Source organism: Archocentrus centrarchus, chromosome 12 (assembly GCF_007364275.1).
Source record: "Archocentrus centrarchus isolate MPI-CPG fArcCen1 chromosome 12, fArcCen1, whole genome shotgun sequence".
Classification (NCBI taxonomy): Eukaryota; Metazoa; Chordata; class Actinopteri; order Cichliformes; family Cichlidae; genus Archocentrus; species Archocentrus centrarchus.
The window spans coordinates 3,012,781-3,037,076 of NC_044357.1; the positions used below are offsets into that span (position 1 = coordinate 3,012,781).

Here is a 24,296-nt window from a genome sequence, read left to right on the forward strand (position 1 = left end):
ACATCAGCCTAAAGCCAGTGAGTCTGGAAGCTGCTGCTCTGTAAATAGCTTTGGGACACAGCAGTGAAGAGCTGGTTGGTGCCATCTGGTGTTCACTGAAAGCAGCACAGAAGTCTGCAACTTGAAGTCTGTTGCTCTAAGTTACCTTTACAGAGTTCTCAAGTCAGTATTTCTCCAAAAGGAAGAAGTAGATCTTTGACATCCCGAAAGTAAAAACTGCTGGCAACGTTTAAGAGAGTTACATGAGTGCAGAATGACTCCATTCACTCCCAGTTCTGTGCCAGCTGTTAAATTCATACTAGTCACACTGCCCTGTGCATTTTTCTCATTATTCTGGCCTGCAGCAGCATTTATTTATTCATTTCTTGAATAAGTCCTGTAGTCCTGTATTTTGCATAAATCTGCGTAAATTTTCATCTTTTAAATAATATTTTCAAGTCCACCTATATTATTTGATTCAATGTTGTCAAATATAACAAGGACCCTAAAAAAAAATGAATTCAAATAACCAATGAAAGCTGGATGTTCTTCAGATTTCTGGCATCTGTTTAAAGAACAACTTCATTTTTAGCCAAGACTGCTAGTTATGTGTTTGATTTAGTTTTTCTGCAGACCTTTCAGTTATTGGGATATAGTTAAAAGCCATACCCATATAGTTTCTTGTGATTTATTTTAAGGGCTTCATTATTTCCCCAAGCAAAGGAACAGATCCATTTGTCTCTCCTGTCTCCAGATCACCGCAGTTTGGCAACTGCTCCCTGTTCACTCCTTTCCTCAACATTTTTTTTCCTTTCCTTTTCCACCTCCCATCCTTATCCCCAACGAGGATCTCTGCCATCATCTGTTCCCTCTGTTCCTGCTTTCATTCTCCAACACTGTGTGCTCACTCCTCCTGCACCTCCAGTGCCCTTTCCCGTATGTTGTGCCAGTGGCCCGGCTTTGTGGCCGATCCTCTGAGGCACATGTTTGGTTTGGTGTTTCTGTGCAAAGCGCAGAAATGTTCTGCCCTTCTTTCGAGGCAATGACATCAACCCCCAAATCTTCCCACATGTTTGTCTTGTGCACGAGTCCAAGCCACTTCTCCTGAGGTCAAAGTGTGGATGAAGTGAACTCCTCCTGACTTTTTATCTGCATTTGTGTTATTTCCAGGATGATCCGCGCCACAAAGCCCTCTGAAAACACAGTTATTCTAGCTGTTGTGCCACAAAAGTAAGTCTGAGTTAAACTTTTGAATTTTTGCTGTGTTATAATTAATTAGATAATTAGTCACATAAGACTTTATGGTTGTGGCAAAGAAAATTTTATTATTCTCCCATTTTAGAAACTAGCTTTATTTTGCTGTTCATGTCAGACACCATCATTCATGTTAAAAAAGCTGACAGACTTTTGAGGGCCTTTTAAACCGCACCGTTTTCCATTTACTGTAGAAGCGGACCACTCCGAGTACGAGTTTGAAAAATGATTGTGGTTGCAGATGGTAATAACTCTTTTCTGTCATTGTATAGACCGCCGGACCAAGAAGAACCATCTGTTCTTCCTCTCCTCTGTGCTGGATTTAGCAGAGTACGTCCAACAACTTTGCCCGTGCTTGTGACTTTGTTTATGCCAGATGCAGGCCTCATTGTGTTACGCTTGTTTCCACTTGAGGCGTTTCATTGATCATCTAAAGATCTGAAACACGGCAGCATGTTGCCAGATTTGAAAGAAGCACTTATTGTCTGTGTTTTTTAATGGTGTGAAAATGATGTGGGAGGTTTCAATGTGATTTGCTACTGATTCATTCAATTTTTTTCACCCCACCCCCACCCCCGTCTTTTTCTCCTTCAAATGTTACTCAACCTCGTTTGGCCTCCAGAGGTTTGTGGAGAATAACAGTGTATCAGCATGCTATAATGAACTCATACAGATGGAGCACGGAGAGGTGCGCTGCCAGTTCAAACTCAGGTACAAGTAGAAGAAAAGACACCTAAATCACATCATGCAATTATGTATGGATGCATAGACATATACTGTGTACAGGTTGTTGGTGCTGAGGTTCCTAATCCTTAGTGTGGTGGCTTTATTCATCCACAGGGCTTGTAATTCTATCTTCACTGCCTTGGAGCACTGTCAAGAGGCTGTGGAGATCACCAGTGAAGACCACATAATACAGGTAGACATATTACACACACAGCCAAAGCTCAAACATTTCTACTTTTACTAACAGCTTTCCGGTTATTTCCCAGTACGTGAACCCAGCATTTGAACGGATGATGGGCTACCACAAAGGGGAACTGATCGGGAAGGAACTGACTGAACTTCCCAAGAGTGACAAGAACAGAGCTGACCTGCTGGATACCATCAACAACTGTATCAAAAAAGGAAAGGTCAGCCCTACATCCATCCATCTCCATCCAGCCTATCAGTGAGATTTGACAGTGTTTTATAGCCTGCCTGCTCTGTTGTCTCTGAAGGAGTGGCAGGGCATTTACTATGCCAGGAAGAAGTCAGGGGACAGTATACAACAGCATGTGAGGATAACACCAGTCACCGGCCAAGGAGGGTAAGCCGAGTTAAACGAGCAGAAGTTGTTACTTTACAGCTTCTAGAGTGAAATCCCTGATGGAGTCTTGTTTTGTTCCCCACAGAAAAATTCGACATTTTGTAGCCATCAAGAGACCTCATATCGACAACAATAATCAGGTGAGTGAACTCATCATCTGATCGCGTACTCTGAAAAGTTTCCTGCCAGTCAAAGTGAGACCCAAGGCAGGGCCCATCATTTCCACTAAGACTGTGCAAAAAAAATCCCAAACTGAATTTCATGACACTTGTTGTGGAAGATGCTGAGGCAAATTCTTCAATAATACTGTACTTACTCAGGAATAGTGTAGAAGCTATTTCATCAGGACCCTTAGCACAGTAAAAACTTAAAAACTGCTTAAAAACTTAAATGTAGAACTCTTTCTTTGCCTCCACTATACTACTTGTAATTTCACATCCACCGGCTCACTGGTGACTGATCCTAACCCCAGCCCTAGATGAGTTGCCAGAGTTGTGGTGGATGTCAAGAGGTTAAACCACTTTTTTTTAAATGGGTCCAAAATGCTCATTTTCAGACCTACAAGTTACTTTAATCTAAAAAAAAAAAAAAGCTTCGAAATGTTATTTTCAAAAGACTTAGACCTTATACCTTAATGGTTGGCTGATCTTCTGTTTGGAGCTTAAACAAATGTCAAGCTATCAGCAGCCCTAATGCTGCAGTGCATTTTGGCCCAATCAAGTCGGGTGATGAAATACACCACGGAGTCCAAACTACACTTAGTCACTGATTGCAAACTCTGCTGGCAGTTACGTCTGTATAAATGCTTCAAATGAACTGTAGGCTAAAGTGTCAGATTTACTTCAACACTTCAACAGAACATGTGGGCTCACAGGGTTCCAGCGCTTTGAGCACCGTGCACAGCCACTCTGAAGCAGGTGTGTCGCTGCTCTCAGCTGGGTTCCCGGCCAATAACGTCATACTATGCTAAGCTACAACTAAGCACCAGGATCTCCCACTAAGGCCTAAGGAAGGCGAGCAGCCAGACGCCAAGGCTATTTATACCTTGGGCAAAGCTGCGCAGGCACTAGGTTTAGCTCATTGCTCTCTTTCATCGTGTGTATATAAGGTGAGTCAGCCACTGACATCTGCCTGCCAAAGCCAAATGGCACTCATTCCTGCTTGTTGGGGCTGGGAATCCTAAGACATGGCAGCGACTGATCCCATACTAGTCATCCCACACAATCTGAATTGTGCAGTGTCAAACTGAATGGGATTATGACTATCACTTTTGATTTTTACCACAAATTATTGCAGGGAAAGGATGCAAAGAAAGAAATTAAGTTTAGTATCGGATGGCATTTTAGAACTAAATCTAGCCCAAGGCATGTAGTACATCATCACTGAGATTGTCTATTTGACACCCCAAGGCCACAAAGGCCATATTTCAGGATACCACTGATGTGATACTGTATCCTCCTTTCCTCTAAGCACTTAAAACCCCACATTCCTCCTCATCTTTTCCCACCCAGATGTTTGGCTGTAGCCCATGGTTTCTGTTTCATTGTGTTGTTAGCACTGCAGACTTCCAGCAGGTTTAGGGTCAGTTTTGTTTGTCTTTCCCCTCATTATAATCTCAACTGTTGCAAACTTTAGCCAAGATAATTCAAAAGATGTTTAGATGTCTGTTTGTGCTTTGCGGCCCAAGAAGCACATTGAAGAAAGTTGTAGCCAACTAAATCTGGAAACTTTGTGTGTCATTAGACATGTTTACACTGTCTTAATCCTATTTACTCAGCATGGGACACACTAGATGCCTAATAGCAACTTTTAAGCAAAAGGAGCATATAAGAAAGACCAAATGACCAATTCTATGAGAGTGAAATGGGCTCTAAAAATGAAATATGATTGAAGTGTTTAAGGGATCGCTTTCATTGCGCTGTAACAAAATTACATTTTCCTAATTTTATACATAAAAATGAATCAGAGCATAGACAGTGTCTGTATACATGCATGAATGATTACATAAATATGCAGGTTGCATTGTCAGCAAGTTGTAAAGGTGCAGTGAGTCACTGGGTAAGGAAAATCTTCTTTAACCTGATTAGAGGCTGTAGACATCCACATAACCTGAGTGTGACTAACAGGATGTACTGTGCTTATTGTCACCTGCATGAATGTTCCTTATGAAATGTAAATGGAAGGTTGACTTTAGTCATAACCAGCAATTCAATGCAGCAAACTAACTTATTTGTCCATTTTGATCATAGATATTAACATAAACTGTATGGCTGCATGCTTTGTGGCTGTACTCAGCCACAAAGTAGCAGGTCTCTTAAAGTTAGCGGGGTCGCCGAGTGCTGAGAGGCGCATAGTGCAGAAAGTGTTGCAAATGCTCTGCTGACTCAATAACTGCAGACTTCAGAATCCATTAACATCAGCACCAAAACTACGTACCACGAGCTTCAGGGAGTGGGTTTCCATGTAGGAGCTGTGTGCACCAGTTATGCTTTGTCTCTCACAGCATTTATTTTAAATCAGTATATAAACTAGAGGGACCCTCAGTGGAGCGCATACCTCCCCCACCCCAAATTTTCTATGTGCCGACACCACACTGCAATAGACACAACCCAATGTTGTCATACTCCATCAGGTTCAGCTATATTTTGGTGTTAGTTGCATGTCACTAACTTTATTTCTTACTCTAATACAAACGGGCATGTTCTGAGCACTGTAATTGCACAAATCAAGCATTTTGATAGACAGCTATATCTTTGCAATGATACAGATGGTTGAGATAAAAAAAAAGTTTTTAAATCTGATTTTAATGATCTACTATTTTCTGTCTGCCAGCTCCACAAGTTCAACAAGGAGGAGAGATATGGTGGGGAACATTCGCACTCAGGTAACTTACAGCAATATTTTTTTCCTTTGTTCCCATATCTGTTTATTGTGTGTGTGTGTGTGTGTGGGGGGGGGGGGGGGTGTCTGTTTTTCAGGCTCATGTACAGCCTTGCACTAATACAGATAGTATGACATTGTACTGAATATATACATGAATACTGAATACTATTTTGCCAAGTATTGAAACAAGTATTTAATGACATAATCCTACATAAGCAGATTAATAGTACTCAATGTTTTAACATAAAAAAAATACTGACAATTCTAAAAGTATTAACTATGCAGAACATATACATTATATTTTGGTTCATAATTATTGATTCATTAATATCTATGTATAAATTACTTATTTACTGCTGAGTAACCTTATCTCGAATAATACAGAATAAACAAGTTACAAGTATATTGAAACTGTGTTTGAGTGAATGTACTTTTTAACATCCAGTGTCCTACATGCTCTCACTGAATATAAGAGGGTTACCAAAATAAATAAAGTCCATGTTTGTTACTTTCCAAGATGATATTATTTGGCAGTATTAACAATCATTACTTCTACCCTCAGAGTGTTATTCTCTGCGGCATAGAGACAGAAGAAAAGATTCAATGGACGACAGATCAGTGAGCTCCCGCAGTAGTGACGGTAAGGCTGTTTAAAATGCATTATATGTTTCTGAGCCTCTGTTTGAAATGCTACAACTGCAGTTTGTGCCATTCTAACGCTGAAAACAACAGAAAGAGATGGAATTTTAAAAAGATGCAATGTGAATAAGGTAAAGACCGAAATGAGGCAAGAATGAGGGAATGATTGGAGATGGCAGATGAGAGAGTGAGTCAGACTATGTTATGGTAGGTACTCGAACTAAAGAGATACTACAGAGAGAGGTGGTGGGCTGATGACATGCATACCTCCCTCCTCAACTCACTTTGACGCAGCTGCTGCTATTTTAAGGCATCTCAGCTGCGAGCTGCTTCTCCTCTGCTCTCCCTCAAAACTGTTTCTGTTGCTCTTTCATTCATGAGTGTTTTGATGGAAGCTAACAACTTATTATTATTGAGCCACCAGCACTGATGATGTTAAGAGGTTGATGATCAAAAAGCCATTATATAATTTAGTTATCACAAAACCAATATCATAATCTTGTCTAAATTGCAGCTCCCAGTTTACAGAATCGCAGATATTCCTCTGTGGCCAGGATTCATTCTATGACTATCGAGGCTCCAATAACCAAGGTATGCTGCTTTTAGCGTTCAATCATTTTCCAAATCCAATGTCCCATCCATCAAAAAAGCAATGATTTTGGGGGGGGTGGGGGTGATTTTCAACAAACAGTAGAATACACCTTGAACGTACCACGAATGTCATATAAAAATGGCAAGAAGTAATAAGATGCGGTGCGTTCTTATGCCTCTGTGCCAGAGATAATATGTTTATGGATTGTCTGTCCACCCCTCAGCATGTGCATCCATCTGTCTGCTCCATTCTCTTGAAAACATTATGTCAATAATGCATTTATGGAATCTCTAGTTAAAGCTGCCCCCTCAGACTCAACACTGAAGAATTAACCTGTCAAAGGTCACTGCAACACAAAAAAAACTATAACTCCAGAATTCATACTCTTATTGTGACGACATTTTACACAAATCAAACATTTTTCAGAGCATAAAAAAGGGGAAATAATCACATTTTTATATCCAAAGTCAGCTTTTGGTTCTGGAAGTGTGTGAACTTTTAGCAGCAGTAACATGACATGATCACTTTAACAGTCTATCATATGATTGTGAGGGAATTTTGGCCCACTCTTCTTCACAGCGTTGCTTCAGTTCATTGAGGTTTGCGGGAATTCATTTATGCACTTCTCTCTTAAGGTCCCACCACAGCATTTCAATCACACTGAGGTCCAGACTTTGATTAGGACACTGCAATACTTGATTAATTTCTTATTCAGCCGTTCTGTTGCAGGGATCATTGTCTTACTGTGTGACCCTATTTTGGCTGTTGGACTGATAGCCTCCCATTTGACTCCAGAATACTTTGGTATACAGAGGAGTTCGTGGTCGGCTCAATGACTGCAAGGTGCCCAGGTCCTGTGGCTGCAGAATAAGCCCAAATCATCCCCACAGTTGGCATGAGGTGTTTGTGCTGATATGCTGTGTTTGGTTTTCTCCAAACATGATGCATCATGGCCAGATATCTTCACTTTGATCTTATCTGTTCAAAGGACTGCTGTGTTCTTTTAAGAGAAAAGAGGCTTTCTCTTGGAAACCCTCCCAAACAAGTCATACTTGTTCAGTCTTTTTCTAATTGTACTGTCATGAACTTTAACTTTTAATATGCTGACTAAGGCCTGTTGAGTCTGAGATGAGATGGGGATTTTTTGCAGTTTCTCTGAGCATGGCACAGTCTAACCTTGGGGGCAATTTGCTGGCACATCCTCTCCTGTGGCATTGTGTTAACACACCCTGAATGCGCCAGACTAGCAAACTGCCAAAACATCTGCTTTTATAGCAGTGGTCACATTTTCTGATGGCCAATTAAGTAAGTGCATTTGATTACTGGCAGCTGCACTTTAATTCCCATGCAAACAGTAAATGTACTTAGTTTCTAGCTCCTGCCCTGCTCCTGCCCAGTATAATATAAATATAATGAATAAAGCTCATTAATTCAGCTCTCTAAAAGTCCCTTCAGCATTTGCTTGCTGTGTGGCAGCTAAGTGTTCATCACAATATAAAACACTCAGCAATTAAAGGTGAGCTGTATTCAAAACCACCTCCCTGTTGGGTGCATATTTAGCTCTATTTTAAATTTGTGAACAGGGCATTTAAATTAAAGCATTCAGACTTAAGAGCTGATTTTGGTTCTCTGGATTGTCCGTGATCTCCACGATGCAGCAACAATTTTAACCCTGAGAAAGCTGCAGGCTGGATCATCATTTTGGCAGGAAGTCACAGTGTCTCACTTTGCTTCCTGCTGCAGGTCCTGTGAGATTCTTGTCTATTTGAGAAGTACTGTAGCTTTATTTGGCTGTGAAGGCCCATAGAAGATTTCCACAGTATTACTGTACATGCAGTTCTCAGTGACACACCCTTATGAAATGTATTACAGAAGTCTCTGTCATTTTTTGTTTTGTTTTGTTCTATATTGGCTACTCTTTTTCCTCGTCCCCAGGTAATAAACATCATCAACGCAGCTCAGGAGAGCAGTCCAGTAACAGTAGCCGAGGCTCTGGACCGTGTGTTGGAGATCCTGAGGACCACTGAGCTCTACTCCCCTCAGCTTGCCTCCAAAGAAGATGACCCACACACGAGCGACCTGGTTGGCGGCCTCATGAGTGTAAGAACGAGTTACTATACGTACCCTGTGCTTAAGTGTTCATTCATAAGCTTAGATGTGTGAAACACTTTATAAGGAGAGATAAGAAATGGGCTCTTTTGAATCACAATGTTAAACTATTCTCACCTTATGCATATAAAATATAAAAAGGCACTTTCATCCAGCCAAGAAATGTTTGGCTTTAACTATCACATTTGTATTTTTGTGCTGCCAGCAGTCTTTATTTGATTTGATTTGAATTTGTTCAATAAGCCAAACTATGAGGTGAGTCACTGTATGCAAGCTTTAGGTTCCAGCAGCTGCAATATTATAGAGTGCTGATATTGGCTTTGCCTTATTTACAAATCCTGTGAAAGCCAAATGTATCAATGAATCAATCCAAAGCCTAATAAACATTATTTCTCTGCAGCATAGATTTACTATGTTTTCCAAAAACTACCAAAAATGCATCAATTAGCCACCTGCTTCAGCGACAATGTTTTGCAATAATTCTTTTAAAAATGTATTACATTGTTAGTTTGGCCACTCTGAAAGTTTTTAGTACCTCTCTGATAAGTTTATTTGGTTTTACTGCCCAGTAATGGCCTCCTTCACTTAGATCAACATCTCTGTTGAGCTCATATTTAGAGTCCCGGGGAAAAGATACCAAACGCAAGTTTAACACTGAAAATCAACTCCAGAAAACGAGGGAAAGGGTCTCACCTGAACCACCTGGACATGTTACTGGTTGTCTGTCAATTGTCACATTATTTTTGACCCTCTGGAGATGGGGGACTGTGTATAAAACCCCTTGAATTAAAGCTCATGAAGCAGGCTCATGAGGCCATTTGAAGAATAGCAGTTTTTTAGACCTGCACATTGGATTTATTTTGGTGCTGGATTAATCCACCGCTGTTTAAAAATGACTGTGCCCAGCTGCTTTGAGAACTTGTTATGTCTTCAGTAGGAACCACTGTGCTTGGAGCTGAAAGTCAAAATATTGCGTGGGACTATCACAGTATTTGTTTTCTTCCAGGAACAGTCAGATATTGAGACAGTTGGCTCATTGTCTGTCTTTAGAAGCTGAATCATTTTCAAAAAATCATTTTCTTCCCTTTTTTTTCCATCTCCAGGATGGGCTGCGCAGACTCTCTGGGAATGAATATGTTTTCTGCAAAAGTAAGTTTTAATGCATTGTAATGCTGATGCAAGTTAATAAAAAGAACCAGAGAGGAATACAATGGATACTCATGAGTGAATATCCACAACTAGATAACGCACAACTAAATCTATGAAAATAAGCATTATGGGTTTATCAAATTGGAAGTCTGTATGTTTTTAACAGTATAAACATATTGGCAGCACACTGACAATAATATGATTTACTTCATTGAAGTTAAATATTAATGAAGAAAATGTGGGACTATTTTCAGGTGTGATATGATAGTCACAGTGTTCTTGTAGCGTTTTACAGTGTGCATTTTTCCATCTCAGTTTATTACATAACTCCATCATAATGACTACAGTCACAAGAGCACTTAACTGAGAGCTGATCCAAAGCGAGGGTCAATTTTCTAAGAAACCGCCTCATTTTTCATTAAGCTGAAAGCGGCATCCTTAACTGCAACACCTTCAGTTCATTAAATAATTTTATTGCACACCATCTTTCTACCACAGATTTACAAACCAGTTATCCAGTTTGTTTGCACATGGGTATAAATGCTACAGAGCCAACACTGATACCATTTTATATCTAGAAAGCCCTACACAGAGTTTTGTTTGTTTGGTCTTTTTGTGGTCACGTTTTCATGTGTGTGTGTGTTTGTTCGCTTGCTTCTGTCTGTCTGCTAGACATGAGTCAGAGCCAGCTGGCCATCCCAGTCACTTTGAATGATGTCCCTCCAAACATCGCTGAGATGCTGAATGATGAGGAGTGCTGGGAGTTCAACATTTTGGAGCTGGAGGCAGCTACACACAAAAGGTGCAAAGATGATATAATCCAGAGAGCCAAACTGACATCAAATTTCTTGGATTCATAAAACCTACATATACTTATTGTGTGGCAGTCCACTCCAGCAGTGATCTGTTTTATTGTTAAAATATTCCCCCTTTTTTTGGCACCCTTGAAACAGGAAGTAGGTTAATGATTTATTTTTTTAATATTTGAATAAAATACAGTTAGTTTCTTGTGGAGAAACGGGAGTCCCATTTTTCTACTCATTAAAAAAATAGGATGCAGTTAGCCTGTGCTATGGTCACAACTAAGGAAAACAGTAGTTGGTTGCACCGTGTGCAATGAACTTGCAACCTTGTTGTCTTTTGAATGGTTGCTTCAAAGGCAGGGTCTGCAACCGGTAGTTGCCATCTTCAAAGCAGCATCGCAGACACATGCAGTCAGTTCGAGTCAGGTCGTGATTGTTCGGAGACAGGTTGCCTCCCACCAGGCGACCTGTGCAATCATTTTGCGATCGCAAGTGATCGTCCAGAGGATGAGGGTGATGCACGCTCAGCCTCTGTTCAACAAGTCTCTGATTCTCTGAGCAATCTGCTTATTTGGTTAAGCAATACTAAGCAGTCTTATGTCGTCAATTCCTGTGCCACATTCATAACTCTCATTAATATATAAGCTCAGCAGTAAAGGTTGTGGAATGCCTGCTTTATTTTCATGGTATTCATATTCAAACTGACAGACAGTGATTTGTTTAGTTTTAGTTAGCAAGGATCAAACAATGTAAGCATGGCTTAAGAAGAGAAATGTAGTCAAATTCATTAATTTAACTAACTAGAAGAGAATGTTCCATGCATATTCATCCAGTCCTTTGTGTGATCCCCTGCAGACCGCTGACGTACCTAGGGCTGAAGATTTTCACAAGTTTTGGAGTGTGTGAGTTCTTAAACTGCTCTGAGGCTACACTGCGCTCCTGGCTACAGCTCATTGAGGCCAGCTACCACTCCTCTAACTCCTACCACAACTCCACACACGCCGCCGACGTGCTGCATGCTACGGCCTACTTCCTACGCAAAGAGAGAGTCAAGGTTGGAAGAAAAGCACGTATTTAAATTGAGGGACCGGTACATGAACTATGATAAAACCAAAGTAGGAGATACTAAATAATACACACACTTAAAGAGATGTATCTGTAGGTTTATTAAGGAAAAAGTGGTCACAAATATACCAAAAACATGTTGTTATGATAGTAACAAGCAAATATAATAATTGTGTATATAATTGTGTTTCAAACTCTACTTTCACAGTTCAAGCGTTTTCTTATCTGAAAAGCAGCATTTGCGCAATATTTCTAAAATTAGAAACATCTCAGAGGGATGCTGAAAAGCTAATTCACGCATTGATTACTTCTAGGCTGGATTATTGCAATTCATTATTATCAGGCTGTCCTAAAAGCTCCCTGAAAAGCGTTCAGCTGATCCAAAATGCTGCAGCTAGAGTACTGACAGGGACTAGAAAGAGAGAGCAGATTTCTCCCATATTGGCTTCTCTTCATTGGCTCCCTGTTTAATTTAGAATAGAATTTAAAATCCTTCTCCTCACATACTCCAGGTCAGGGACAAGCAGTTGCCCCAAGTGGAGGAGTCTAAGTGTCATTCACGAATGATGAGAGATTGCAGCAGGAGATTGGCACACGGACAGCCACTGTAACAATCTGTTGTGATGAAGTCAACAAGCTAGATGGCTGAAATGTGTTTACATTTGGCCTGCCCCACACCTATTGTCTCGTCTTTTCTTAATTTTCACAATGTAGTATCGTTGAAATGGCTGCTAATCGAGACAAAGGCTTTAGCGATTTGCTGGCTTTAAATAAATTATCGCCCCCTGCTGGTACTACAACTTAAGCACGCGTGTCCACTTCACGGCTCGGACAGGCAAAGTGTGACGTCCACACACGGTGGACCGGCGGGTCTGTTGCACGTTTTTCCTTGATACTGCCCTGGCCAGGGAGAGGGAGTATGCTCCCAAACCCAGATAATCTGCAGAAAACTGATGAATGGATGGCAAAAAGTTAATCCTGCATGCATTTAAATTAAAATATACTATTTATTTGAAGTTGTAACTGAAAAAGCAAGTCTCATTATACAGATTGATTTGTTAACAGTACATTTATTAAGACCAACATGCTCTGTCCAGCATCCATACATGCAGAGCAGTCCAAGTTCTGATGTTGCCTTTTGTTTCTGCTGTTTTCTTCAGAGCAGTCTGGACCAGCTGGATGAGGTGGCAGCACTGATCGCGGCAACAGTCCACGATGTGGACCACCCAGGCAGGACCAACTCCTTCTTGTGTAACGCAGGTAGTGAACTGGCCATTCTCTACAACGACACGGCCGTTCTGGAGAGCCACCATGCAGCCCTCGCCTTCCAGCTCACTGTCCGTGACAGCAAGAGCAACATCTTCAAGAACATCGACAGGTCAGTAGGAGCAGCGGGGGTGTTTTTTTTCCTACTGTGATTTACATTAAGTTTTAAAATTGTTACTTTGACAGTTAAAATTTCAGCATGCTGCGTATTTTATGTAGTATGTGGGCAGATCCAGACCTTATTTTACCCTTCGCACAACAGGACTCAGTTCCGAACACTGCGGCAGGCCATCATTGACATGGTGCTGGCCACAGAGATGACCAGGCACTTTGAGCACGTCAGCAAATTTGTGAACAGTATCAACAAGCCAATGGCTGCCATAGACGAAACCAGCACGAGTGTAAGTGTAAGTTTGCTTTATAGGTGCTTAATAATTTATTTAACATGATTGCTCATAAACTTTGGAAAAATGGTGAATGTAATAAATTTTTTTTAAAGGAACAAACATATCGAGAGAACCATATATATATATATATATATATATATATTGCACATAATTTAAGGGACATTATGTGCAATATTTTTCTGTGTGTTCCCGATACTTAGATCTGCCATGTCTTTCCCACAGAGTGTGAACAGCGACTGTGAGGGTCAGGCCAACATCAGAAACTCTCCAGAGAACCGTCTGTTGATAAAGAGGATGCTGATCAAGTGCGCAGATGTGGCAAACCCCTGCAGACCGCTCGAGCTCTGCATCGAGTGGGCCGGACGGATCTCCGAGGAGTACTTTGCGCAGGTGCAGCTTAGTTCAATAGAGCAATGCAGTTAAACGCTTCGAACAGTATCATAACTGTAAAGTTAGGCAGCCATTTATGCCTTTGCTTAATTACTTTGCATACTTAATTAGATTGATGGCCTCTTGCCTTCTAAGCTCCCTGTGTGTATTTCCCTGCAGACGGATGAGGAGAAGAGACAAGGGCTGCCAGTGGTGATGCCTGTTTTTGACAGGAACACCTGCAGTGTACCCAAATCTCAGATTTCCTTCATAGACTACTTCATCACTGATATGTTTGACGCCTGGGATGGTAAGAGCAAATCTTTCTGCTGTGTTTTTGAACACCTGTATTTTGTTCTCATGCTTTTCTGTGTTCTGTGTGTTTTTCTATCAGGGATGGTTTTCCATGCATTTTCTTTGTTGCCTCCATTTCATTAGGGTGTAGTGTTCATAAAATATATTTACACATATATTAAATCTGACTGTGCACGTAAAAGGTCAGGGTCATAAGATTGTGACATATCAGACAGGTCTTACTGCTGCTTCACACATTTAAATGTTTACTTTCACAGAACAGAAGCACCAGTTGTTCCATGAGAAGTCATTTGCGGTGTTTCAAGCCTTTTCTCAAGAGTACTTGAAGTGAAAATTGTTTCACACTCTACACTTGAATGCAATCTTTTTCTCCTTCTCTTTGATAAATGTCTTAAAATTAAAACCCCGCTTCTGTTAGCACAAGCAGTTTTGTTCTCTGGTGTCTAAATACACTCCGAAATGAAGACGAAAGACCGATCACGAAAATTAACTCCTGACAACCCTCCCATAGGCAGAAGATGAAGTTTGCTCAGATTGCAAAATGAAGACAAATAAAGAAAGTTCTAGTAAAAGCCTCTGTTTAAAAGATAACAGTCACACATATGTTTATAGACCACCATCTTGAACAAAAAACAAAAAAAAAAAAGAAACTTTCTTGTTGAGAGGGCCACAATCCAACCACTGAGCTCATGACATTGAAAGACATAGTAGGTTATACTGCCTATGGCCCAGGACACTCTCACAAAAGAGAATTTTTACTTTCTTTTTTCAATTTCTGGTCAGAAAAATACAATTATTCAGCATATGCTAACTGGCTAGCTACGTCCATCTTTTATATACAGTCTATCACTCACCCTCATATACTCTATGTTTTCTTATAATAGAATTTCCATTGCAACCATAAACCTTGCTTCAATTTCAGCTTAAAGTTGTTCAGAAGCTCCCCATTAATGTCTTCAGACACTCAAAAAGGGCTGGTTTATGTGTTATTGTAACCCATCACACAAACTGGACTATCAGCATTATCCAAAGAAAATTAAGAACCCAGCAGCACTAGGAAACAGGATAGTGAAAGGAGTATAATGTTAAATGAACCCCAGACTTTACTTTAATCTTGTAAATCTTGTGCTGCTGTTTGTTTCTACTGTGACAGCTGCACATTAGAGCTCTGAAACTTCAAACTGGGTCCATTTAGACATTAAATGTTACTCACAGCCTGATAAAGGAGTGTGGGGGGAATTGCTTTGATTTGTCAGCAGATTAATTTTATTGATTGTACAGGTATTCTTGGTGTGTGTTCTGTGTTCTAGTAGCTGCAATTCCAGCAGTGTGAAAGAGACTTGGCAGCAGATTAGAATCAAGTATGAAAACATTTATTCATTTTCTGCATCAACAAACGAATGCATGCACATTCCTGTGGCAGTGAGATGCGCAGTATACGCTGCTTTACAGCTCGGCCTTATTTGTTTGTTACATTGGTAAGGTACAGCTTAACAGCTTGCACATGTGAAACGTATTCGCGTAGCAGAGAAAACAGGCTGCAAATCCAAAAGTTAATGAAAACGTGGCTCCTCCAGCTGACTCTGAACATAATCTGCTCCCAACCAGATTATGTGTTCAGCATGAGTTACCATGGTGATTTAGCCAGGTAAAAAAAGAGAGCCACTTTGGTGACACAGAAGACTCTGACTCTAACTGATTAATCTCGCTTCGTAGTACACCCCTCCGGTCAGCTCTCATGTTCCTCAAGCTGTATTGAGCATGTGGTGGGGTGCGTGATCCCGCTAGATGTTGGAAAATGCCAGGACCTGTCCTCTCCCCACAGGAAATAGCATTGTAACGCGATTAATGTTACTTATTGCAATATTGTGTCTGCTCAGTGTAACCTTTCTACGGGGACAGGCACTGAACCAGTCTGGGTTAAGACCTCTGAATCATTTCCCACGTTTCCAGTTTGCTCCACAACTCAAATGCAACAAATGGAACAATTGGGCATTTCAGTCCGACTAAAACAAAACCTCCTACAGTGCCATCTGGACTCCTGCCCTCTGTTATTGCCTTCAGTGATTTCTACATTTTTCTTAGTAGATTGCAGGATAGAAAATTACAGGAAATGGATGAAGAGAGGGAGTCATGATGAGTGGAAAGGGATAGTATGGTGCTTGTACTAGTTCCCCATTCCCACTGAATTCCCCTCTTAGTATAGTCTCCCCGAGAGGGAACTTGTTTACTGTCAACACAGCTCTGATGTCACGGAAAGATTCCAAATGCCAGTGGGATGAGGAGAAATTACAAGAGCGTCAGGGGAGTGGAAGTTAGGAAAATAGTAGCAGCGATGGGGCTGGAGGGGTGGAGTGGGGGTTACTCGGCCGGGGGAAGGACAAGCAGTTGAGAAGAACTTCACTTGCACATAAACACAAAAACACACATGCAGCCTCTTTCAATTCACCGGGGTCACTGTCAGGACAAGGCAGGGGTCATTGTTAGTTCCACAGATGCAGTGTGGGTCATCAGCAAGCCCGGAAACAAGGATGTAAACAAAGGATGTAAACAACACAAGCTGGAGCTGTGGTGCCTGAGGCTGTGGGTGTGTGAGCGAGAGAGGCAGAGAGACCTTTCAGCCCCAGCAGACCTTTAATGTGGGAGCACCATTGTAGAGTGAATGTAACATTAGCAACTGTACACAAACTGACCGCGCAGACCCTGCTACAAATGTTAACAGCTTATGTGGATTGATAACAGGAAATGGCAAGTGCAGGTGTTTGTGTTTATCCCTGAATTGTTTTTACTGGAAAAAGTTTTCAAAATTAAATAAGAAAAAAAAAAAAAAAAACAGCATCCAAAGTTTTTCCATCATTGAAGCAGTGTACCATTTGATCCAACTGTGATTCTTTCAGTCTTACAAGTTCTGCCTGACGCCTTTTTTTTCTATATTAAAGGTTTTATAGATCTGATCTGTCCCTTTCCGTTACAAGACATAAGATATATAACCCATCAGGACATTGTTTTCTAAAATCTGCAGATGTCCCGTTCATGTTTTGCCAACTGCTATCTGAACTGTAACATATATATTTCAAATGATTTAAAACCACTCTCAGGTGAAGTGAATAAAAACCACAGTGTCACCTGAACAGTAAGTTTTAAAAGCTCATGTGTTGTAAGCATGCAGTCTCAGACCCCAGTCACACAGAGACCGGTCTGGCAATCACTGGTCACAAAGAAGAAATGAGTTTTCCACAACCTGTTGCAAGTGCTTGCTGGCAGTGAAAGCGATTGCTAAAGCCTCAGCCACACAGTGACCCACTGATAACCAGCAATAGCTAGTTCCTGTGTGTTCCACAACCAGGTGCTGGAGGTTACCAGTGGTTGCCAGTGTGAAATTGGTCACAGAGCGCAATAAAAGCACACTGATACTTCCTTGCGATTGTTGTTGTTGCTAGCAGGTTGCCGTAATCACCAATAGTTTGTATAGAAGACAACTGATTTGTTTGCAAACACTTGCAAACTACTCACCAAGCAGGAGCTAAACTGTGAAGAATGTTGACGCAAACCGGAAACAGAGAATGTGTTGGTTGCAGCTTTTACGCTGAAGGCAAACACTGTTTCCTGTTTGTCGCACACTTTTTTAAGTTTCCATGCAAACTACAGACAACTATGGGAATTTGCTATCAACCAAAACAATCACAAGGAGGTTTTTGGTGCACCGGCCTCTTTGAGACCAATTTCTCCTGGTCGCTGTCAGTAACCTGCAGCAACCAACTGGTCAAGAAATACACATTTTTCCCTATCGACCAGAATTTGCCAGTGGTTCATCAATCAGTGACATGGTCACTGGCACCCAAGGCTAACTGACGCATGTGGGGAGTGAAGGCTGGTCTGTGTGTTCCAGTTCCACAGAAAAGCTACTGTAGCTTAAGCTGCTAAAAGTCTCAGTGCTGATTGTGTGACAAAGGTGTTAGAGCACAAACAGCTTGTTGTGTATGGGGCTGCATAAGCACAGAATAGTCAGTGCCCATGCTGATCCCAATCAACCACCAAATATGCCATCAGTAGCCATGTGTGTATCAGAACTGGACCATAGAGCAATGGTGGCCTGATCTGAGAGATGAGATGTTTCTTATTCATCGCACAGACAGCCAGGTGCACTGCTTACCTGGAAAACCACGGCACCGTGATAAAAAGGCATGTCCATGTAAAGACTGTAATGCTCTGGGTAACATTCAGCTGGGCAGCCTTGGGTCCACTTGTGTTGACTCACACACAGCACACATTGCATATTATTGCAGAACACGTATACCCTTTCATGCTAAAGGCATTCCCTGATAGCAGTGGCCTCTTTCGGCAGGATAATGTGTTCTGCCACACCCCAAATTTGACCACAAAGGGTTTGAGGAACATTACAAAGAGTTCAGATGCTGATTTGGTCTACAGCTCAGCATCTCAGTTTTGATTGAGCATTTGTGGGATGTACTGGAAAATCAAGTCCAAACCATGTGTTCCACGTTTTGGTGCTGGATATTACAGGATACCTTTCAATGTCATTTGGAATCCATACCTCAACAGGTCAGACCTATTTTGGGGGCACCAGTAGGATCTATGAAATGTTTAGTGCATGCTTGAAAAATAACTGATTGAAATCTGCCTAAACATGCATGTAAATGTTTCTCCTTGCAGCCTTTGCCAGTCTTCCTGGCCTAATGGAACACCTGTCAGAAAACTACAAGTACTGGAAGACCTTGGACGAGATGAACTGTAAGAGTCTACGTCCTCCCCCTCCTTCATGACTCATCCTCTTCTCCTCCTGACATCCATCACTCCATGCAGGGTAGGACAGTGAACGGCGCCCTGCAGTGGAACAGTTAGTCTTTTCAGCTGGGATTCGACAGAAGTCCGTGACCTCTCAGGGGTTCTTGGATACGGCCTGAAAATTTTGTAATCGGAAGAACACTGATACGCCGTTTCCATCTCAAATCACAGCCTCTTGTATGGTTCTAGCTGTAGGTGATACCAGTAACAGGTGAGAACGGGTGGTTGCTGGAGGTTGCCTCTCTGTTGCCACTTTATGGCCCCTAAAGTATTTCTTGATAGCACCTCCATGGTACAGTGTGGACCTCATGGGCCACCTGACAATCTGTACCATACAGTGTAATACAACAGAAACCTGCACTTTAGCTAATCGTGACATTTTACATTTTGTGCTCCCTTTTTTGTTTACTTTGCTTTTGAAAGATTGTCTTTAACTAAAGAAAATCTTTTTTTTTTCTGTATCTGCATACTGCTATAAAAGAAATATGGAAAGTAAGACATGCCTGCTAGTGAAAGATGCTTAGCGGGAATTATTCTTTGTATTAGCTATGAAACAACACAGAGACTCTGACTTGTGTCTGGGACCAAATTCCTTTCAATCCCTGTTCATTCTGGCCCAGAAGGAATCTAAAGAAAAGGGGACCTTCAGAGGCACTTAGCCCTGTACTAGGATACAGTTCACAGCTTGCCAATGGGTTTTTCTAAATGTTCAGACCCAAATACAGAGGTGACATCGAAGTAGGGCTATTTTGGTGATAACTGCTGGATATTGAGGTCATATAGCTGCAGAATACCTTGTAAAATGTCACCTGATAACTTAATGTCATTTCTTCTGCATCACCATCTTATGTGCACTGTGAAAGGAGCTACTGAGGATAATGAAGATCTTCATCAAACCTGTATGTCAGTGGAGGAACAGAATTGCACTGTATCAGAGCTATTTAGTCATCAGATGTTACACTCAGCTTTGTGACACTAACTGTAGACATTTGCACCCAAAAAAAAAAAAGAAAAGAAAGAAAAGAAAGACTGACTTGCGAGCATTTGAACATTATAGTTACAGGCTTTCTATGCGAGCCTACACTTAGCTGTTGTACAGAGTAAGGTGTGTCGGGTCTTTTAGTTGTTGTGTGTTGGGGGACAAAATGAAGCCCACACTAACCTGACAGAGGTATGAAGGAACCACGTTTAGATGGTAAAAGCAGGAGAGTCAGCATCTCTCTCTCTCTGCTCCTCCTCTTTGATTAAGCAGTTTTACTTATGCTTGAATCCTGCAACCAAAATTCATGTTGGAGACAGTCGGCCGCCCTTTTTTTTTTTTTTTTTTGGGTGGAGGTGGACTTCTATTATTTGACTTCCATCTAGTGGTCTCCTAGAGGTGGTGCACACTAAATCTGTCAAGCAGTAATGAATCAGATCACAACAACACAAAGGTCCAGTTTCAATCCAGCGCCTACACGCTGTGGAAGAGGAAGGGTAGAAAAAAAAGAGCGGGAAAATCTGGGATGCTCTCATTTTTCTCAGGTGAAAACAGGAGCTTCCAATCAGCATCTTTGGAGATGTATACGGCTGTGAGATGAAAGTATTAATGTTTATCACACTGGGAAAATGCGCCCTGTTCTGTTTCAGTTTGACTCAGGCCTCCCACTTATTAGGATGAGTAAGATGCATTTTTAAAAACTTGTAGAAAATTTCCACAAAAGCATTTTTCATTTTCTTCATTACTGAGATAGTCCTGAAACTATCCTTCATATCTATAAGTGCGTTTCCTCCATATAGCTAGCAAGTCAGCACCGGTCCACACTTGGTGTTGGAGGGCTCTATTCCCACCTGAGGTTTGCTGGTTTGGAACAGCACTTAGCGTGGCCTCCACATGAAAGTGCATAGTGAAAGGGTGTAGGTGGCTGGGATAAAGTTGGTTCAGTCTTACAGTTTAACCTACTATGATTGGTGATGGAATACACATTGACTTGTTAAAACAGTAGCCGTAGACTTCTTCTTTCAAGCTTTAAAACAGCACTGGAATCCACTACTGCCAGCCGCAGAATCTTTGATATAGTTTCATGAATTATTTTCTAAATTCATTAGAAATTGAAACAGTGATAGCCAGATATACAGAGAGGCTACTGCTGTGGTGAACTTATGTAATTTCATTATCGTTTTACCGGTTCTTGTCCCGACTCTCCAGCTCAGCTGCTGCTCTGTGTGTACAAGCATGTGCGTGTTAATCCAGGAGATGCACATCTAGCAGTATTAACCAAAGGCACAGAGAGCTCTTTACAGGTGCCTTATTCTTTGGTCATCTTTACAGAAACAAAAGTATTTTTGTTGAAACGGTTCCTCCTGTATTTAACCAAAAAAAAAAAAAAACTGAACAAAAAAAAAAACCCCACACAAAAACCAGAAAAGCCATACGTGTTTTAGGTGTTTTTAAAACGATAACATTCGGCCTGATGCATCATGGTCTGTGCTCCAGTTCTGAGTTGGTCAGTGTTGATGACCCCGACACGTTTTCCTATATTTTGTACAGCTATGAGATTTTTAAAGACAGACGCTGAACCAGGTGCGGTTGGATCAAATGTGCGTTCCATACTTGTTCACCTCCACGTCCGCCGTATTCACAATGATGTTGTCATTATAGTGATGATGAAGGTCTTAATCAACGCCTTAATCTTGTTGTCTCACTGTGTAGCTCCGCTTTGTTGCAATACACTGTAAACTACCTAATGTATCTGCTGTTCATGTAAATATTCAGCCAATATTATTTTTGCTTTGCATTTTTCATATTTTGCTTATGTACCTTTTTCTTTTGGATGTTATATGTTGCTGTTGATTTCCAAACTTAATTTTTTTTTTTTTTTTAGGGTGACTTGAAAAGCAGCTCCACCTCTAAATGTTTCATAGCTGCTATCATTGATTATGAGAAGATATTTTTGCTAGTCTATAATGAAGATTTCTATTCAGAACAGACAATTTAAGTATTTTAGATTTAAATGTGATGCCATGCCTTTTCCGCGAGCAGTAACTAGCAGAATATGATGAGCTCATTTACATTAGATTACAACCAGTCACTTAACGCTTTGCTTTGAATCTACTGAGCCAGGAGCAGATTGTATAACTGCTTGTTATATAATGGAAAGCCTTCATCACTTACAGAGATTTTCCTTTCCCGCTTTCATCTATAAAACTGATGGCCGTGACTGCAAGAACGTGCCAATTCTGCCTTTTGTATTATTTATAATCATAAGTATAATTAGAAAGTGTGAAAAAAATATTTTTGAAAAAAAAATGAGCGTTACTGGCCACAAGAACTCTGTTTTGAAAGATGTTACTGCCTCAAGCATAGTAGTTACAAAAGCTTTACATAAAAGCCGTCATGTTTGAAAGGTTTAATGTATTTTGCTATCTCTGGTCTTATTTTAATGTTTTCTGTCAAACACAAATTGTATTGTGAGAGACGATTAAAATGTTCTTTAAATACAAACTTGTTACATTATTGGCACTGAGACATTTACAGGAATAGTTTAAGCTGAAATATATTGCCAGCTTCCCCAAGAGGTGGATGTTAAAATCTAAACCACTCTTGTCTTTCCCAAATAAAAGGCTTCACCTACCAGCACCCTCAAAACTACCTAAATGAGTTATCTGTTTTGTTTAAAGATACTTATTGTAAAACTATGTGTTTAAAAATTGTTTTTCAAACAAGGTTCCACAATTAACCAAAACTATCAACAAGAATCAGCCACTAAGACTCGGATCTGTGTTGAAAAGACATCAACTGACATTAAACTAGGGCTGGGCTGTATTTTCATGTAATACCACTTTGTACCACAAGATGCTGTAAGTCAGTTTTGTCTGCTCTGAATCCATCTTTTCAACTGCTGCAAGGTCTCATTCTGTATAATGTGCAAAACTCTGAGCTTCTACTGCATATGCTAATATCTCAGTTAAATCTGACATGCTTGTAAACTTGTCTTCAACCCAGCCATGGCGGCTGTAGCATCCGTGCAAGGTTAAAAAAATTGAGAGGTGCGTAACCATCCAAAGTGACACCAAGCATGGCTTGCTCGAGAGGATGCGGGGAGGCAATCTCGGACACTGGGGAAAAATATGTATTCACCAACCAGTTAGTCATGTTTGTTTAAACGAATCAACACCCGTGAATCATACTAATTCTCAGCAATCTTCCCTTCCAGCTGATTTAATCAAGTTTTAATTAATTTAAAAGCCTGAGGCTTAGCCTTGTACCCTAAAACTCAAAAAAAAAAAAAGTTTTATTTGTTGTTGTCTATCTTCCACTTTGCCCTTACTCAGAGTTTCTATCTGATTTCTCAGACTTTTTATCTGATTTAGTGCTCAGTTGAGATAAATAATAATCATAGTGGGTGATATTAAAATCCATGTAGATGCTGAAAATGACAGCCTCAACATTGTATTTTGTTTATTAGACTCATCTGGCTTCTCTCAAAATGTAAATAATCCCACCCATTGCTTTAATCACACTCTTGATTCTGTTCTGAGATATAACATAGAAATTGAAGACTTTCCTGAAAATCGTCAATTGTTTGATCATTTCTTACTAACATTTAATTTACAATAATGGATTACACAGCAGCCGGGAATAAATTTCATTACAGTAGATGTCTTTCTGAAAGAGCTGAAAGTTTCAGGAAGTGATTCCTATGCTGTCATTTTCAATGCCATGTGCCAACACAATACAGAGTGGCTATCTAAACCTTACTTCCTCAGAGGTTGATTATTTTATTGATAATGTTACATCCTCACTGCATACAACTCTGGATACTGTGGGTCCTCTAAAAAAAAAAAGAAAGCTTCAAATCAGAGGTGTTTGAGTCCTTGGTATAACTCACAAACATGTGTTATGGCAGATCATCCATAAGCTGGACAGGAAATGATGTTTCACTCATTTAGAAGATCTTTGTTTGGCTTGAAAAGAGTTTGTTGCTCTCTTAAAAAAAATAAAATAAAATAAAGCCCCCTGTGAAGCTGGGACATCTTACTATGAAGAAAAAAAGAACAATCCCAGGACTTTTCTTTTTCAGCACTGTAGCCAGGCTAACAAGAGTCAGAGCTCTGTTGAGTCAAGTATTCCTTTAACCTTAACTTCATGAATTTCTTCACAAATACAATTTTAACCATTTGTCAGTGTGGACCTCATGGGCCACCTGTAGCAAGTCAGCAGTTGGATCAAATCTGCATTCCAGATTTGATCCCCGCCATGTCCGACACACAGATGCTGTCATGATAGTGACGCTGCCTTTATCTTATGTACCTGTGTAACTGCTGTTCTTGTAAATATTCAGCCAATATCATTTTTGCTTTTCATATTT

The 24,296-nt window shown here is 40.6% G+C and overlaps 1 protein-coding gene across 3 annotated transcripts in view; it reads left to right on the forward strand.

The window, feature by feature from the left end:
• pde8b (phosphodiesterase 8B) overlaps positions 1–22,576 on the forward strand; it is a 43,103-nt gene extending 20,527 nt beyond the window's left edge. For 2 of the 3 annotated variants that reach the window (XM_030742298.1, XM_030742300.1), the window contains exons 4-22: positions 1,150–1,209; positions 1,506–1,563; positions 1,856–1,944; positions 2,074–2,152; positions 2,226–2,366; positions 2,454–2,542; positions 2,628–2,682; positions 5,375–5,426; positions 5,988–6,065; positions 6,579–6,655; positions 8,592–8,756; positions 9,869–9,914; positions 10,587–10,716; positions 11,573–11,771; positions 12,943–13,160; positions 13,311–13,455; positions 13,678–13,845; positions 14,005–14,134; positions 18,814–22,576. In XM_030742298.1, the coding sequence (XP_030598158.1) occupies positions 1,150–1,209; positions 1,506–1,563; positions 1,856–1,944; positions 2,074–2,152; positions 2,226–2,366; positions 2,454–2,542; positions 2,628–2,682; positions 5,375–5,426; positions 5,988–6,065; positions 6,579–6,655; positions 8,592–8,756; positions 9,869–9,914; positions 10,587–10,716; positions 11,573–11,771; positions 12,943–13,160; positions 13,311–13,455; positions 13,678–13,845; positions 14,005–14,134; positions 18,814–18,923 (2,089 nt within the window). In that variant the 3' untranslated portion in view covers positions 18,924–22,576. The remainder of the gene's footprint in view (positions 1–1,149; positions 1,210–1,505; positions 1,564–1,855; positions 1,945–2,073; positions 2,153–2,225; positions 2,367–2,453; positions 2,543–2,627; positions 2,683–5,374; positions 5,427–5,987; positions 6,066–6,578; positions 6,656–8,591; positions 8,757–9,868; positions 9,915–10,586; positions 10,717–11,572; positions 11,772–12,942; positions 13,161–13,310; positions 13,456–13,677; positions 13,846–14,004; positions 14,135–18,813) is intronic. The other variant, XM_030742299.1, reaches the window with a different exon arrangement.
• Positions 22,577–24,296: the final 1,720 nt, after the last annotated feature.